The following is an 18,882-nucleotide window of genomic DNA, read 5'->3' as shown; positions in this document are numbered from 1 at the left end:
TCCTTGACCAGCGCCCTGAAATGACCCATCGGAAGTCTGCGGGTTCAAATCCTGTCCAAGTCAAGCTGCCATTCTTGGGTCCTTGAGCGAGACACTCAACTGCTCAATTGTATCCGGTTGGATAAAACTGCCAGCCAAACGGACAAACATTCCCATTTGTTCGTTTGGCAGACGCTTTTCTCCGACAGGATACAATTGAGCAGTTGAGGGTCTTGCTCAAGGACTCAAGGACTCAAAGAGTGGCAGCGTGACAAGGATACGATCTGAACTCGCAGCCTGCTGATCGGCAGCTCTCGCCACTAAGCCAGCACTTTCCACCAACTGTACGTGCAACAGAAAAGCCTTCGCCCTGTCGTCAGGAGATCGCCGGTTCGGACCCTGACGATGCGGAAATCGGCCTTGCTCTCGTGGTATACTCTCTCCGATGTCGATCAGAGCGACATTAGCCAATCGTCTGTGAGATCATACAGTGTAGGAAGAAGAGGGCTGATAGCGCTGTCCTAGATGCGCTAGCCGATCTCAGAGGACGCTATCGTACGACGAGGAGCGCTCATTAGAAAAAAAAAAAAAAAAAGAGAGACCCTCTGAGGAAGGTTCGGTATATATTAAGCTCGTCTTACCCTCGTATCCTATCTGGACGATCTCCAAGCGATATAAAGCAATGTCTCGGGTCAATGGGACATCCAATGGTAAGTTGAATGCTGAGCACTTCTTTCAATTTACTTCCCCGAGGCTTTTTCAAAGGCTGTTTGGTTCAAAGGCATCGACACGAGCTCGGGCGGTTATGAAAATATCCGCAAGGTCCTTCCCGTCACCCTGTCCGTCTATGATTATGGCATTATAATTCTCTTCCATATTCACGCCCGTATTCATTTGCCAACCAAGACACAATAAAGGTACGTTTAACGGTCATCACCTCTAATGGACTAGATAATGCGTCTTGCGTTTCAGATATCGTCGCCGCTCAAAAGCCTAGCAATTATTACTCCTTCGGGAAATCCGCTCGGTACGATCGCCCTTTGACTACACAAAGCACCTGCGACAATGTGACTAAAAATGGAGAGGAGCGCTGCTGAGGAGCGCTGCTGATGGGGGGGGGGATAAAAAGGACTTTGGAGCAACAAAAGTAGAAATTGTTATCTAAAGCAGTACATGTTGGTCCAATTATATCAATTGTGTTTGATTTAAAGGCAACCCAGAGGATAGGGGTAAATCGCGTGCAGTCAAATATACCAGGCCTCGTGTCATTAAGTAATTACGGAGGGCACTTTTGAAAATTGCTCCATTAAAAGGGATGATGTTTTCTAATTTAGGATCAAAGCTGGAGATCTTTTTTTCTTTTTTCGTTTTTTTTTTCTTCTTCCCCCCAGCATGCTAGGTTAGTTCTCGGTGCTTGAAATGACCAAAGCTATGGCACAAACAGAACGGGAAAAAAAAAACAAAACAAGCATGCGGCATGGAAGACGAATTGGTCTTTGAGCTCTTTGCTGAGACTGTGTGTGCGCGAGAGCGAGAGAGAGCGAGAGAGAGAAAAAACGAGAAAGGGCCATGGGTGGCCCTTTGAAGTCAGAGGCCTGATTAAGGTCGGAAACCTAACCTGCTACAGAAAGCCAATTTTTTGATCAGCTTGACATTTCAACCCCCGGCAAACGTCCGTTTAATTCAACAAAACAAACGGGTACGATTTCGAACTTCTTAAGCTCTTTAAAACAAAACAAAACCAAAAAAAACAAAAAAAACAACGAGAGATCTGGGAAAGAAACTCTAGCGCGTTGTAATAATCCCGCTCGTCAATCACGTGCTTCTGGTTGGTCGTCAGTGCCTCTGGACGCTCTTAATTGCACTGTCTTTTTCTTTTTTTTTTAAGTGACCAGCGTTAAATAAAGGCCACCATTCAAAATAAGCTGCGCTTTGTTTATCCGCTTGAATAGCTGAGCATTAACGCGGGGCAGCAGCCGGTTCTTTCCACTCGCGCTGATTCAGCCCGGGACAATGAGGACGCACTGTGTACACGAACACTGCGAGTTCAGACTGAAGACCACCGTCATTGTCGCTCGTGCTCGAGCATGGACGGCACATTCTTTACACGAGACCAACTTTTGCTCCGGCAAACAAAAGAAGCGGTCTATGGAGCGCGTGGAATGCGTCCGGAACAACCAGACAGGTGCTGCCGTTTTGGCTATCGAACCTTCAGAGGTTACAGTAATTGGTGGACGGTAGAGTAGTTTGCGTTCGGGGTGGAGGGCTTCTATACGCAGAGCTCATTCCCAGTTGAACGAAAGCGGCTTTGGGCATGCTTTGTGCTCTTGTTCGAGCCCAAAATCCAGCCTGTCAGCACTTAATTGGTAGGGGTGAGCTTTGTCATGGAAATGGAGGCGGTTTCACACGGCTTTTCAGTCCGTTGGAGGTAACAATCGCGAAAGACGACTGGCCGTCCCACTTTCCAAACACCTTTCCGGCTAGTTTCTCATGACGCGACGGTCGAACAACGACTGGTCTGTATGTTAATGCCACCTCCAGATATTTCCATCGGTTAGTTCGATTTTTAAATTGTAAATGGTTTGTAAACTGGAAAGTAGAGGCGGGTTTACATCGTCTCTACACTAACTCGAACCTGATTGGTCGGAAAGAGATGATTACGCTTCTATAACAGCGGGATTGAGGGTGGTGCCAGTTACAAGGCAAATTGCATGTTGCGTTTCTATAGTAACGACCTGTTCGTGTGACATCACGTCATCCATACGTCCATTTTCCGTACCGCTTATCCTCCACAGGGTCGTGGGAAGCCTATAGCCTATCCCAGGGGACTCGTGGATTCGGAGGACACCCTGGACGGGGTGCCGACCCATCACAGGGCACAATCGCACCCACTCACACGCTACGGACAATTTGGAAATGCCAATCATTCCTACAGCTGTCTTCGGACTGGGGGAGGAAACCCCCAACCCTGAAGGTGTGAGGCAAACGTGTTAACGCTTCAGGGTGGTAAGAGTGAATATACTTCGCTCTGGGCTGCATAACTCCGCCCCATTATTAAATAGTCTGATTACAATACTTTATCAAAGCTTAGACCTTTATTTGATACTCAGGGACTTGTACAAAATCCATATGCACAAGAAAAAATAAATAAATAAATAAATAAATAAATAAATGCACCGCCCATCTGTACCCCTGTACTCCTCCCTGATTGTGTATTCCCCTCCAGTCCCTGCTGAAGAGAAAGCCAGGAAGTCGTTACACGTCTCGACACCGTTAACCCTCCTGCCGTCTCCGACACGTCCGAAATGAAGCGTCGTGTCACGTGAGAAGGTCAGCACCGCTGCGCCCGAGTCACGCGGCGTTCTGCCCCGCGGTGACGGATTTCACCACGATTAGGACCCCTCGTCTGAGACGGCTTAGGCTAATGCGATGTCTTTTAGTTGCCCGAGGCGAATTTCCTCACCCAAACTGTTGCTCCAGCTATAAAAGCCACTTCGAATGCTCTTTGCCCAGAAAGCGATGGGACATCGAGGATGTGGAACATCTTTATGGCGTTACGAGCAGCTAGAGCCTTGCCAAATTGTTTTACTCCTGCTGAAGCACTTAGTTTAACAACCATTTTGGCAGAGAAACACTCGCTTTCTATAAAACAGTCCGACAGAGACGCTACGCCGGAGGAATTCCGACTCGTTTTCACCGACGTAATTCGGTGTTTAGGTACGATCCCGCCTTTATTTATTCCTCTTCGAGCTCGCGGGTGATATCCGAACGCCACGCCGAGGGGAATTCATTCGCGAGACGTCGCGTTCTCGAACAAAATATCCGATTTACGACCCGACTCGACTCGTTATAAAAGCGTCGCTGAGACGAGACGCATCTCTCTAATAACCTTTCACGATCTCGTTCTTTCTATCGCTCTCTCTCTCTCTCTGTCTTTCTCTCGTGCCTTTCTTTCACCAGCACGACGTTGAAAACGGAGACAAAAGAAGGAACAGTCGGTGTTTTGTTTAACGTGAGGTGAAAATGCCCTAAAATAGAAAAATGACACTGGTTCGTTTTGTCCATGCCGTCTGTGTTTGTCTATGTCGAGCTGTCAGGGAAGAAAAATGACTCTTTTCTCCTCGGCTGAGGTAAGTAAAATAAGGCTTCGGCTCTAAAAATATACAACAAAGAAGAAGGGGCGAAGCAGAAGGAAAAACGAGGGGAGAAAACACATCAAGGCACTGAAGTCGGGTGTCAAGGCACTTCTTGAAAGCCGGGCAGTAAGTGAGGAATAAAGCACACCGTTGCTGTGCTGGTCGAGGAAAACAATCAACGGCGTTAGCTAGCGTTGTCTGTATTTATTATATAACCGTATATCAATTTTTTTTTTTTTTTATCCCTTTACAGTTACTTTTAAAAGTGATATTAAAAGGTTTATGTTAATCGGTTAATCGGTTTTTGTCGGAATTACCGCAGGGTCGGGCCGAGACGTGTCACGACACGCGTTCGGTCAAAACCCCCTTCGATTCACGCGTAGAACACGAGTACGGATAAAAGCTCTCGTTTACGGCGGAAACAATTCTGTGCGATCGCGATTTCGCCAGTTCGGCGGAAAACGCGTGAGAGACACCGCGAATCGCGTCGCAAATAAAAATCGAAAAAAACCTCAGCGCTAATCCTGTACCGGCGGGATAAAAGCAGCTATAACAGGTTGTTCCGGTCTACGGTCTAATAATTGTATCCATTTATTTATTTATTTTTCTTCCCAAAGAGTTTCTAGTGTTGACTCCTAAAGCGGCGCTGACACCGGAGACTCCTTCCCTTCCTTAAACGCTAAATAAACGCCTTCCTCTGAGAAAACGTTCACGTCTGTTCTGTTTTTTTTTTCCTTCGTTGAACGACGACGTGTTTACGGGTCCTCACTATCGACATGTTGAAGTGATAAACGCCTCGTGGCCGATCAGAATCGAGAATATCCGTACATACTGTATATATCGGACTCGTCCGACCGGTCAGTCGAGTAAGAGCGGGAACCGTACGAGCTACTATCACGAAAAAAAAACACAAAAAAAAAACCCTCATTCGAAATGAGTCACTCGTTTTTGTTTTTTTTTTTTTTTTTTTTCACTCCCACGATCCTCTGTGGCAGCTGTAATGGACTCCACATGTGAGTCCCATCTGTCTCACACCTCCAGTCTCTGTAGCATCAGTGACTTTATACTGTTGTTTTAGACCGAAATCATTAAAGTCACCACAGCAGATGGCTTTTATAGTAGAGCTGAGTCCCTCGGCTTTGATTTATCATATATATAGATATAGATAGACGTACTGTATATATATATATATATATATAATATAATATAGATATAGATATATATATATATATATATATATATTAGAATGTGTGTGTGTTTGTGTGAGGAAATAAGAATGCGTGCAAGTGTGTGTGAATGAGCAGCAGGTGTGTAAGGGGGGTCAAAATTTTCCATTAATTATGCATTTACTTTTATTATATCTTATATCCAAATCGTTCAGCAGAGATAGCGTCTATATGGTCCCTCAGCTTTATTAAAAATTTTATTGTAATGTGTGTGTGTGGGTTTTGGTCTGTACCGACAGGTGCACGAGGTAAAAGCCTGGATTAAGTTCAGGCTATATATTCAAAGTGACAAATACAAGGGCTCGAAGGTCAATTCTAATGACTTATTAGCTTTATATAGTGCATACCCGGAGATTTCTATACGTCTGATGCCGTCTTATACCCGAGTCATTCGGTTCCAGCGCGGTAAACGTGCCTCGTGTCGTCCCTCGGCTCGAGTGAACACGACCGGACCGCGTGTCCGTGTGCAGACCCTTGATGACACAATGATGGGATGTGTGTGTGAATACGACGAGGCGTCCGACGTCACTTAGAATGATTTAGAAAGCACTCGATCCCATCAAAGCAAACTGCCGTTATAGAGTCGCTCAGCTTTAAGTGTGTGTGTGTGTGTGTGTGTGTGTGTGTGTAACAGAAGGCATGTAAACCTAATTTAAAGTCAGACCGTGCAATTGTGTGACAGCTGTCTGCCAAAGGTCACCCAGAATTGCTTAAAAAGCTCTTTTTATAGACAAAGAAAAACTTTATACTGCATTTTTTTATTTTATTTTATATTTTATTAGATGTTATATTTTTTGATGTTGATTTACATACCGAGCATCTTTATTTAGTCCATTAACTTTAAATAAGGGTTAAAATAGTTTTTTTTTTTCATGAATTAAATAGAATAACTTAAAAGTATATATATATATATATAGTGCGTGAGTGTGTGTGTGTGTATGAAGTGTTTTTTTTTGGTTTTTTTTTGCATTTTCTATTTTTGATGACGTAATAAATGCAGTACTTCATCGCTACATGAAGCAAATGGTCTTTCTTTAGTCCCTTAGCTTTAGATAAAATCAACTAAAACGGTTAAAAAACAAACAAACAAACAAACAAACAAAAAAAAACACATAAATTCTACAACTGTACCTTAACTGTGGGATCTCATTTATTTTTGTTTGTTTGTTTGTTTACACATAAATCAGGGCAATTAGTCTTTCTTTAGTCCCTCAGCTTTAAATAAAATAAATTAAATTAATCAATAACAATAACTGATGCACGAACAAACAAATTATTATTATTATTATTATTATTATTATTATTATTATTATTGACAAAACAACAACAACAATCATATTAATTAGTTAAGTACTACAACTGTATTTTATACTGAGGGATCATATGCAACCTTATTTATTTATTTGTTTGTTTGTTTGTTTGTTTTTATTTATAGTTTATATATGTAACAACGGCTTTTTAATCACTTCTAATCTTTATATTCCATATTTTATATATTTTTTATATTCCATACTTTTTATACAAACAAACAAAAACATTAACAACCACCGAGTCAAATTTAAATGAATAAATACTTGACTGTGTGTGTGTGTGTGTGTGTGTGTGTGTGTGTGTGTGTGTGTACACAAATTTACTTATAAACTCTGCACCTTGTGCTGAGTATTTATAGAGTCGCTCAGCTTTGACTGCGTGTGTGTGTGTGTGTGTGTGTGTGTGTGTGTGTGTGTGTGTGTGTGTGTGTGTGTGTGTGTGTGTGTGTGTGTGGGGCGCCCCACACAACAGAAATGGTGCAGCAGGTGTGTAAGCCTAGTCTAAGGTCGTGCTATGTATGTAACCGTGTCCCGGCTCCGAGGGGTCAAAGGTCACTTATAATTACACATCACCTTTTTTTTTTGTAGTTCCCCCCCCCACACACACACACACAGTGTGCACCAGATTCTCTTCTCTTCTAGAATCTTCCATCACTCTCTCTTTCTCTTAGTTTACCCTCGAAAGTAGCGCGAGCATAACTCCTTACCCAAGTCTCTAGCTGATGGAGACAATCAGAGGTGCGAGCGGGGACACGTGAGGATGTAATTAGTTCCCGCTCAGCGGGAGATGAGATGATGAACGGCGCAATAACGTCAGGAAAGGGAACTCGAGCCTCCTTATTCGCTCTCTTTCGGCTCACCTGAGCAAGAAAACGTGCGGAAATCCGAAGTTAAGCAGAAAAGAAAAAAAAAAGAACGATTTGGGTGTGTAATAAACGCGTGCATAGTTGCTATCGTGTGTGTGTGTGTGTGTGTGTGTGGACTGGAGTTAAAACTATTGATTCCTCATTTCTCCTGTCACCCTGAGTTCAAGCACACACAGTCAAACGTGTGTCCTTTATACTCTCTCTCTCTCTCGCTCTCTCGCTCTCTCTGACATATTAACAATCCCTCCTGCCTTCTCACACATATTAAGTGTAAGCTGTGACAGGTTCGATCAGACCTGAGCACTGATGCAGCTGCTCTCAGGCATCTCTGATGGGGGGGTGGAGTGGGGTGGGGGTATCCTGGGGGGTGGTGGTGGTGAAGGTGGGGGGGGGGTGTTCTTATTGGCCCTTTGCTCCACCGGAGGAAATGAAACACTTTAGCCTCGACCAGGCTAACATGGCAGAGATAACTTGTCACACAAACAAGAGCACCAGGAGGCACAGCTGGAGTCCTGCGCGCGCGCCTGAGTGTGTGTGTGTGTGTGCGTGCGTGCGTATGTGTGTTCCACTGGCATTTCATTCCTCCGTCCATGCTTCTCTCACGGTTTACGATAGCGCGTTTAAACGTAACGTCCTACGCAAGGGGGACTCTCGGAGACGCCGCTCACGTCGCCGTAGCGACCGGATCGAAAGTCCCGACCAGGCTCGGTTTTCGGAGTCGCGTTTTCACTCGGACGTACCGACCTTGAAAAACGTTTGCGATGAATCAGAATCAAATGAGTTATTTTGGGTCTTTGTTTAAAAAAAAACAAACAAAAAAAAAAACAACCCTTTATAACACAAACATATGCGTATGTATGGAGTGGAACAGACGGAAGGTGGACCTGACTGAACGGCGAATAAACCCGCTTTGAGAATTTGCGCGTGCGCTGGGGATGGGTTACGCCCCTGAACTGTACGTCGATGGTTTGCCAGCGGTTCTACGTTTTCCCCACTAATTAAACGTGGACTTTTCACTCTTATCCGTTTAGAGTTACATTTCATGTCGTGCGATGTTACTTTACAGCGAATATATTACACAAACGGCTGTCCTCGTGCTGGACGACGTTAAATACTCCTGAAAACGACACCTAGAGCGCTCGGCGTCGCGAATTCGACGTCGCTGTGGTATTCTGGCACGATGTTATCGGGAAAAGCTACCTCTTTCTGTTCCCGGGGAAAGGGCTGAACACCGGTAAACAGAGGCAGAGGAGGGAAAAAGCACCGAGGACAAACAGATAAGGAGTGTGTGTGTGTGTGTGTGTGTGTGTGTGTGTGTGTGTGTGTGTGTGTTCTGTAGTAACACAAGCACTCGCGCTCGCAGTGTTAGGAAGGTTTAAAGCGAGTGTCGACAATAACGCTTGCTACAAAACCGTGTGCGTGCGTAACTAAATCGAATTTCCGAACCCTCCTTCCCCGTCTCACAATGGCTGCCTGTGGGTTGCCCATTCACCGCTTTCTCTTCCTTTCCTTTTTTTTTTTTTCTCTTTCGCCTTTCTCTTTCCTTACGAGATGACCCCATACAGACGTGCGCTCAATTCAGATTCCGGCGAACCGACCTGCTAACGTTTGTGTTTTTTTTCCTTCTTCAATCCATTCTGCCTGTTTTGTCAAAGCTCCCTTTTCAAACCCGTTTAGGAAAGCAGGACGGAGGCCGGACGGACGCCGCCGCCGATCGGTCACGTCCCGCTCGAGCAGAGAGTATTCTGGGGGGTTGGAAGCACTAATAAAAGAAATAAATACATTTTTAAAAAAACGTAAAAAGCCCCTGAAACGGGATCCCGGCCCGAGATTAATGAGCGTGCGAGGCCACCGCCGCCGCCGCGATGCCGCTTAAATGGGCGAAGTAATTAAAGTGCACCTTGCATGAAAATTATTCATCGCCCGAGGATCGAGTGACGGCCGAGCGGGCCACAAAAGCCGTGGGTTAAGTGCCGGTCCGGCCACGGAGACCACCGGCGCTTTTCGCCACAGCTGCTGAAGCGAAGACGCCGGGTCGGGTCGGGTCGGATCGCGTTACCTGACAGAGGAGAAGTCACGGAAAGAAGAGAAAGGTAGAGTAAGCGAGAGTGGAAGCGAGGTAAGGAAGAAAGGGCTGCCAGGTAACCTAAAACTCCATACAAGCGCTACAAAAGAGGCTTGTGGGATCCGCTTAACCAGAAACCGACACCGGCCAACTGGGAATCCCGGCGAATCAATCAGCCCATTCTTTTTTAACGGCCCTTCCACAGATTAGGACTTTAAAGAGATCGATCAATGGCCTCGTTGTTCCCGATGAAAAGTGTGATCCGTCTCGGAGGTATCCAGCAAGATCCGTGCTGAAGCGATAGCCATGGCGATGGAGTGGCCGTATTAATTACGGGCCGAGTGAAAGGAGGCTCGAGCGAGGTGAAGTGAGAGGGCACGAGAACGGCGTGTCCGGAGAAGCTGACCGAGGACCGAGGAGATGACACGTTCCCCACTAAAATCCTCAGATGGGATTTGGCAACGAGACAAGGCGCGCACCTGGTTTACAGTATTAAGTGTAACTCTAAATGGACAAACGATGAAATTAAAAAAATACCAGTCGCCAAAAACCGCTTCAGGACACACCGTCCTAGACCTATAATCAACTAACAGTAATCACATCACGCCACCGTTGATTCGTTTCCGACGCGTTTAGGGATCTGCAATACATTACGCAATACGTGGCACTGAAACACACACACACACACACACACACACTCTCATCCTGAGTCTGAAATGTTCTAAATGCTGCTCTCTGGTACAGCAGACGCAGAGATCTACTCAATAAATATTAATGTTTACTATAGAAGCGACTCGCACTCAACACGGCCAAAAAAAAAAAAAAAAGAAAAAAAAAGGGAAAATGTTTAAAAAAAAAATCAAATTTAAAAAAAAAAAAAAAAAAAAAGGGAAAATGTAAAAACAAAAATCAAATTAAAAAAAAAAAAAAAAAAGGGAAAATGTAAAAAAAAAAAAAAAAATTTCTAAATACATAAATAAATAATTAAATCGCCCGTAGAGCTGTCGAGCTCACGATACAGGCCTCGTCGTGATTCTAAAGAAGACAAAAAAGAACACAATTCGGATCCACAGTCATGTTCAGGTGGAAGAAAAAAAAAACGAAAGAAGAAAAACAGAATGGTGGGTTAAAAAAAAAAAAAAAAAGAAGAGAAAAGAAAAGAAAAAAAGAAAGAAGACGTGATAATAATGAACTCGCAGGTTGAGAAACAGCAGCTATTTAAACCCTTTCAAAGAGAACTGGGGTGTAATTAGGTTTCTGAGCAACAATACTTCGAGTGCTCTCTCTCTCTCGATCACTCTCTCGCTTCCTCTATCGCTCTATCGCTCATTCCTGCATGAGAATGTAACACAAGGGTAATTAAGGGGCGGTGTGAATTCCTCTTTAGATGCATCTCTTTCTGCACACCACCACTTGTTTTTCTGATTAAAATGCACTCCGTGCCGATCTCTCTCTCTCTCTCTCTCTCTCTCTCTCGCGCGCGCTTTCTTCGTCTCAACCTCTCTCTATCGCTCTCTCAAATCACACCGTCGTTCCTCTTCGTCTCCGTTTCCTGAGCCGGCGTTATCAGAAATGCTTAAAGTCGCCCGAGCGTTTATCGTTCGAGCGCCTTTAGTCCCGCCCGTCCGTCCGTTCGTTCCGCGGCGGCTGACGGGTTCGTTAAAGTACTTAAAGGCCCTGAGGGGTAGATATTTGATGATACAGATGTCAGCGCTAACGAGATCGGCTCCATCCTCGCCTTTGTGACGCAGCCAGGGATAAAATTGCGATCGGGAGGCTTCGCTGAGCAGAGAATCGAGGGTGGCCGGCCGAGGTTAAATTCTTTTATCGCGGACCCGAAACAATGAGCGCGTTGTGTTTGCACCGGACAAGAAGCGCCTTTATTTCATCGGTTCTCCAAAAACTAATATTTGGTACGATTCCTAAAGAATACGGAGAACGCGCGTTCTCATCAATAACTGCACTTGTAATAAGGAAGTGATAGCAATGTGCTATAAATAACGCCTCGATAACTTTATAATCATGTGGTAACTATTCATTCTAATGGCATGTGGTGCACTGAACAACCTTTACAACTCATAACATCTAATAATATCCAAGCCTCCAGTATTTCATTAACAGCTCGATATAAAAACATTGTACATCATCAAGTCGTTATTTATAGCATATTAGTAGCGCTTTATGAGGCATTAGTAGAGTTTATAAAATGCTTAAAAGAAGGGCTCGAGCGAAGGTATGACGATTTCAACGTGAAACGTTTACTAATTTGCTTCGGACAGTTAGGTCTCATATGTAAATTAAATGCATGTAAATATCCCGTAATATACGTATTATAGTTAGAATACGCAGTGTCATCTCGAAAAACACCTTTTCAACATTTACAAAAAAAAAAAAACTCATAAAAGGATCCAGGAGCACAAAGGATTATGCTAACTCTAAATCCTGCTGTCCCAAATAGCTAGCCAGCTAGTTAACTGCTAGCAAACTAGCGAGCGTTTCTCACAGGTAAACATTAGCACGGTTACTGTATCCGAGACTCGGTACTGAATTTCGGTACTGAAAAGCAACCTGGTCAGAAAACACCGCAACAAGTTTGCTCCTTGCTCCTTTTTAGTTAGTTAGCTAGCTAGCTAGCTAGCTTAGTACACACGTGTGGGGGGGGGAAAGTGTGAATCACCACAAGAGTGAATTTAGACCTCTATAGACGCATAAACAGCCTCTCGATGGTCGTGTATTAAAAGAATCCAGGAGCACAAAAGATTATGCTAACGCTAAATCAGGCTGTCCCAAATAGCTAGTTAACAGCTAGGTAACTAGCGAGCGTTTCTCACAGGTAAACATTAGCACGGTTACTGTATCCGAGACTCGATTCGCGTTATTTTCTCTGGAATTTCAATACTGAAAAGCAACCTGGTCAGAAAACACCGCAACAAGTTTGCTCTTTGCTCCTTTTTAGTTAGTTAGCTAGCTAGCTAGCTAGCTAGCTTAGTACACACGTGTGGGGGGGGGGAATCACCACAAGAGTGAATTTAGACCTCTATAGACGCATAAACAGCCTCTCGATGATCGTGTATTAAAAGAATCCAGGAGCACAAAAGATTATGCTAACGCTAAATCAGGCTGTCCCAAATAGCTAGGTAACAGCTAGTTAACTAGCGAGCGTTTCTCACAGGTAAACATTAGCACGGTTACTGTATCCGAGACTCGATTCGCGTTATTTTCTCTGGAATTTCAATACTGAAAAGCAACCTGGTCAGAAAACACCGCAACAAGTTTGCTCCTTGCTCCTTTTTAGTTAGTTAGCTAGCTAGCTAGCTAGCTTAGTACACACGTGTGGGGGAAAAAAAAAGTGTGAATCACCACAAGAGTGAATTTAGACCTCTATAGACGCATAAACAGCCTTGATGATCGTGTATTAAAAGAATCCAGGAGCACAAAAGATTATGCTAACGCTAAATCAGGCTGTCCCGAATAGCTAGTTAACTAGCAAGCATTTAAACACTCCCAGGATTTCAGCATGAGTTAGCTAGCTAGCTAGAATAGCTTAGTGCACAGTTTCTGTGGAAAAAAATTTAAAGTCTTCAGGTTCCTAGTCAGAAGTGTGAATCGATCCCTTCTGACGTCCCGTTTTTAAATGTGAAGTATTTCAGCCCCGCTAACATGCACCGGCATTATTGTTCCAGCGTTCGATCCGTTACAGCTGCAACGACTAATCGCTTAATGATAATAAATAAATAATCGATCATGGAAATCGTTGTGGACGAATCTCATTATCGATGAGTTGGGCTGCGTACGGCACGGGGCACGTTTACTCACTGCAGTACTTCTGTTCTGAAAACAGACCGACGCCGGGTCCCGAATGACCCACTAGACACTTACACTATGCACTATACCCTTGTTCAAGGGCGCAACAGAGGTAGGTTGGCAGTGCTGGAGCTTGAACTCCTGACCTTCTGATCAGTCACCCTGACCCTTTAACAACGGTATATACATTTGATGTGTTAATGTAAAGTTTTAGTCTGACGTTTATATTCGTAACAATCAGTCTGTGGATTTTATTTGAAATACATAAATAAATAAATGCTACTGAAAGTCCCCCCGTCCGATTAATCGGGTGGAAAAAAAACCCCCAAATAATTGTCAGATTAATCAATTATGAAAATAATCGTTAGTCGCAGGCCTACGATCAATAATGCGTTTTTTTGTGGGGATTTTTTTTTTTTTTACTGGCGTTAGTGAATAATGATGGAATCTTTTTGTGTGAAATGTAATTGCTTTCCGTAACTGATGAAATTAAAAAAGGTAGTGAACTCGGACGTTTGGATACGTCGATAGAGGAGGTAAAAGCCGTGCGGCTATCTGTTTCGACGAAAATAAACACGGCTTCATGGATAAAGTTTCCTCAATCGCACTATAACTAATCACTGCATGTTGCCCAGGGTTGCTGCAGTAATTGTGTTTTGTCAGCAAGCCAGGCATCATTACAGAAGGCGTGGACGGAGTTGAGGTCTCTCTCTCTCTCTCTCTCTCTCTCTGTGTCTGGATGCCCTTGCAGTCTCTTGCTCTGCCGTGCGTCTCTGTCACGGTCCCTGTCACTGAACATTCATCATCGCTCGCTCATCTTTGCTCCAGTCCCTCCATCCTTCCTTCCTTCCTTCCTTCCTTCCGTCCTTCTTTATCCCGGAGCAAATGAACACGCCTATAAAATCATATCTGAGATCTGAGATCAAGCTCTTTTGTCTGCTTTGTAAAAAAAAAAAAAAAAACACACGTATATATATATATATATCCGAGTGTGAAAAATGAGCTTTTAAATGACGTGCCGTCCCATGTGGCCGCCTTCTACGCCAAGCGTGTATGTGTGTGATCATTTGTGCTCGCACTGTACTTACAGTAAAACACCCAGTAAGACTATCTAGCTCAGCTAACACCCCCCCCCCATTAATGAGCACAGTCAGTGTGTACTTGATGGCAAATTATATTTCATGGGTGGTTGGGCATGAAAGAAAAATCTTGTTTGCATGATCCTTAAAAAAATATCCATTAGAGAGAAGGGATCTAGCGTGCGTACGCACAGCGACGGAGCACCACGAGTCGTTTCTCTCTGGGGAAATGGGATCGGGGGTGGGGTTTGTGGGTGGGGTTTGATAAAAAGGGACACGCCGCTTCCTGCCGTGTCTTCGATGTGAGCGACGCACGACCTGAACGCTAACGTGATTCGTCAGGATACAGAAGCACTTCTTCAACAGCACACCTGACAAGAGCGTCGACCTGTCCGCTTTAAACACGTGTCCCAATCCAACCGGAATTTGAATTATTTAAAAAAATAAAATAAAAAATGACAGAATCCACGGGAACGCACATGCCAAATAATTGGTGAAATTAGTCCCAGTGAGGAGGGATAAAACATGCCGTTTTCGTAAAACTACATGCTCTCGCGAAGGACCGGGCATCGGTGTGCAAATCAGGGAATCCTGCTGCATTACAGCGCAAATCAACATCTGGACACGTTACACATCTGGACACGTTACACATATGGAAAAACAAAACCTATAATATTTATAGCTTGGGACAGAATCAAACAGTTAATCGAGATTCTATAATCCACGCACCGAGAGCATTTCTAATCAGAGTGAAAGTTCTTACCAGCCTGACTGGTGGCGATGCTGACGGCGGCAAAGAGTCTCTGCGTTCGGCTGAGGTCCGAGACGCCGTTCACGGCCTCCACCTCGAAGGTGTAGTTGGCGTGCGGGAGCAGCTCGCTGATGGTGACGGAGGTTTCCGTGAGACCGATCTGCTGCGGCGTGTACGCCACGTTCCCTCCGCACGCCACGCACTCCTCCGGTTCCCAGCTGCACCTCCTGCATATGATCCGGTAGGTGAGATCGCCGCGGCCGCCGGAGTCGGCCGGAGGGTTCCACTCGAGGGTTACGGTGGTCTGGTTGATGTTGTAGACCAGATTCTGAGGAGCCGAAGGAGGTCCTGAAGATGTGTGTGGGAGGGGGAGAGAAAAGAAAGAACCGAGTTACGTACGGGAAGGGTGAGCGGCGGTCGGGACCATTTTCCATAAAACATGTAACGCTTCGGATGCCACAATGAGGTATGTTTTTTTTTATTGTTTCTCTGTAATCCGCAACGTGAGGCTTGATTTTCGTTTAATCCGGTTGATGTTAATGTGACAAAAATTTTTTTTTTTAAAATACCGTCTAAAATCGGCGCAGAGACTTTCCGTTTGTGGCGGAAGACTTAAAACCAAACAAATTTGTCTTAATCAAGATATCTAAAAGCGCAAATGGTACAAAACACTCTACCACTGAAGCATAAAGCCTCAAACCCAGGCACCCAAGTCCCATTAGTTCCTGTTTTGGATACCAAGAATCATTTACATTTTACATTTACGGCATTTTGGCGCGCGCCCGTATCCATAGTGACTTACATTTATCTCATTTATGCAACTGAGCAGTTGAGGGTCAAGGGCCTCGCCCAAGGGCTCAACAGTGGTTGCTTGGCAGTGCTGTGATTTGAACTTTCTGATCAAGCAGTCCAACGTCTTAACCGCTGAGCCACCGCTGCCCTACCACACGACTCGAAACTTGGTATCGGATCGGTGGCCAATTAAAAATCAAAGTTTCCTAGTGCCGAAAGTTCTTGTAGTCAGAATCGCCCCGAGCTTGCAGATGACGTAGACCAGGCTGCGGAAAGTCCGAGAGAGAGCTGCAAGAATGGGAGAAGGATGCGAAGAGATGAGCTGTCGAACCACGCAGAAGGTGACTGTCGTCTTGTGAATTTTGCATGTCAGGATCTAAGAAGTTCACAGAGGTCAGGTTGAGAAGAAAGCGGGAAGACAGCCGAGTTATGTGGCCACGTGACGGGACGAGTGACACTGGATTATTCTCTCCTCTCGGGAACATGCAGAATCCGGTCCCTCTGGCGAGTGCTGACACACAATTAGAGTGTAACCCAGATACTGCAAGACGTTCCACAATGCAAGCGAGACGCGCTCGAGAGATACCAAGGTCAGCGCCGACCAGGAGGAGACAAGCCAGTGAGAGAACTCAATAATGAGCTATGAGACCGAAGGTATAGTAGCTTCCACTGGAAACTACGGTTGGGGCCAAAAGTCCGAGTCCACTAGCGTCTACCTACGTACCTACCTACCTACCTACCTACCTACCTACACGACAATTTTAATGATCAATGTTCACGCAAATGTTTACGTTTCGTATAGCGATGATGATTCAAACAGATAAAAATCCTCAAGGGAGTAAAATATTATATAAACACAGGATAGAGATTATCCATATTGAGCAAGCCGGTGGTGACGGTGGTGAGGGGAAAAACTCAGTAAGATGCTATGAGGAAGAAACCCCGAGAGGAACCGGACTCAGAAGGGAACCCGTCGTCATCTGGGGAACGACGGATAGTGTGAACGTAAAAGAAAGTTCGTTATGGTGTTTATATGAAGTCTGTGTGTTGAACTAGTCCACCGTTCACTAAAGGAGACCCGAGTGTAAAACCGTACGCGGTAAACGCAGTCCCGAGGCCATCGCCGCGACCGTCGTCCCAGCGACCACAGCGAGAACGTCCATGTACAAATACAGCCGTAGGTTTGTTTTGATCAAACAAAACACTCGGTAGTAGAGTCATCCGTTTCCTATCCTAATTAATTAGCCCAACTAAAAGGATAACAAGCTTCCCGTGTAACGATCAGGCGCCGCGAGTGCAGTAAAACTTTATGCTCTCGACAGTCGGCTGAAATTTACGAGTCGACCCTTAAAAAAAAAAAAAAAAAAAAAAGACTTACGGCCAGCTCGACACGGGCTACAATAACCACCCGCCCTCGACCGACAAAAAAAAACAACAAAAAACAAAACACACATTCGTCTCTTTTTATCATTTAAAATCCCAGGAACTCGACCTCATCTCGTAAAATGACGCCCTCTATCCGGTTGCGGGAATGTCGTCCGAGCCGTTTTTCACAAGCCTCGTTGAGAAAAAGAAATAAATAAATAAGCCTTCAGGTTTTCGAGTTGGTGTTTGTGAAGGCGCCGATACGTCTACTTTCAAGATGCGCCATCCATATGCATGAGGGCAAAAAGCAAGCTTCGGAACAGTAGGGACGAATAATACGACACTTAAAAGGTGCTCCTCATTAGGGATAATGGCACAAACACACACACACACACACACTCTCTGTCTCTCTCGCTCTATCTCTCACACACACATACACACACATTCATGCTGCAATATTCATCAGAGGAGGAGGGAGGGGAAAATGCATGATCAGATGAGATGAAAGGGCCACCTGTGGCAGGTGAAGAGTGTGTGGCGTGTGTATCTGTGCTTTCTCATCTCTTTCTGTCACTCTCTCTATTTTCTCCCGTCTCCCATCTTCCTCTCTCAATTCAATCCGGCGTTCGCTTCGCCGGCATGACGCCTTCTCTTTTTCTCCGGAACGCAATCGTAAGATGTGGCGACAGCGTGCAAATTTAAAACGGCAACACAACTTCTATCGATACGGGCATGCGTATAGAATATGATACCGTGTCGACTTTATTTTTTCCATTCCTTTTTTTTTTTTTTTTTGATAGAAATTGACACTAACCCTTCTCATTAAACTCTCTGGAGTCACCAGACTAACTCTCTTCCCTCCTCGAACACACGTCCTATTAGTTTAGTGACATTATCGTGTATACAGTGCTGCTGAATTTACAATTTACTGAATAATATGCAACGTATATATGCCATTTACACTGTAGCGAAACTGCAAAAAGATTTTATTATTCGATTACTCACACGCTTGCCTGCTTGCATATGAACATATTCGAATACTATCCTCATTTTTATCACATCCGTACCTTCTTACATCCTGGCGTACTAGCATACTTGCATACTGGTACGCTCGCACGCTAGCCCGCTTGTATAGTAGCTAGCCTGTCTGAATACTAGCATACTTGCATACTAGCACTCTAGCATACTTGCATACTGGTACGCTCGCACGCTAGCCCGCTTGTATAGTAGTTAGCCTGTCTGAATACTAGCATACTTGCATACTAGCCCTCTAGCTTACTTGCATACTGGTACGCTCGCATGCTAGCCCACTTGTATAGTAGTTAGCCTGTCTGAATACTAGCATACTTGCATACTAGCACTCTAGCTTACTTGCATACTGGTACGTTCACACGCTAGCCCGCTGGTATAGTAGCTAGCCTGTCTGAATACTAGCATACTAGCACTCTAGCTTATTTGCATACTGGTACGCTCGCCCGCTTGTATAGTAGCTAGCCTGTCTGAATACTA

At 44.7% G+C, this 18,882-nt stretch overlaps 1 protein-coding gene across 7 annotated transcripts in view; it reads right to left on the bottom strand.

Moving 5' to 3' along the window:
* The window catches only part of epha7 (eph receptor A7), a 76,389-nt gene that overhangs the window by 33,317 nt on the left and 24,190 nt on the right, over positions 1-18,882 (bottom strand). For all 7 annotated transcript variants that reach the window (XM_017453878.3, XM_017453887.3, XM_047160626.2 and 4 more), the window contains exon 5: positions 15,229-15,564. In XM_017453878.3, the coding sequence (XP_017309367.1) occupies positions 15,229-15,564 (336 nt within the window). The remainder of the gene's footprint in view (positions 1-15,228; positions 15,565-18,882) is intronic.

The sequence above is a fragment of the Ictalurus punctatus genome, chromosome 2, assembly GCF_001660625.3.
Source record: "Ictalurus punctatus breed USDA103 chromosome 2, Coco_2.0, whole genome shotgun sequence".
Lineage (NCBI taxonomy): Eukaryota > Metazoa > Chordata > Actinopteri > Siluriformes > Ictaluridae > Ictalurus > Ictalurus punctatus.
The sequence above is the reverse complement of the archived record's forward strand: the minus strand, read 5'-3'. Positions and strand labels throughout refer to the sequence as shown.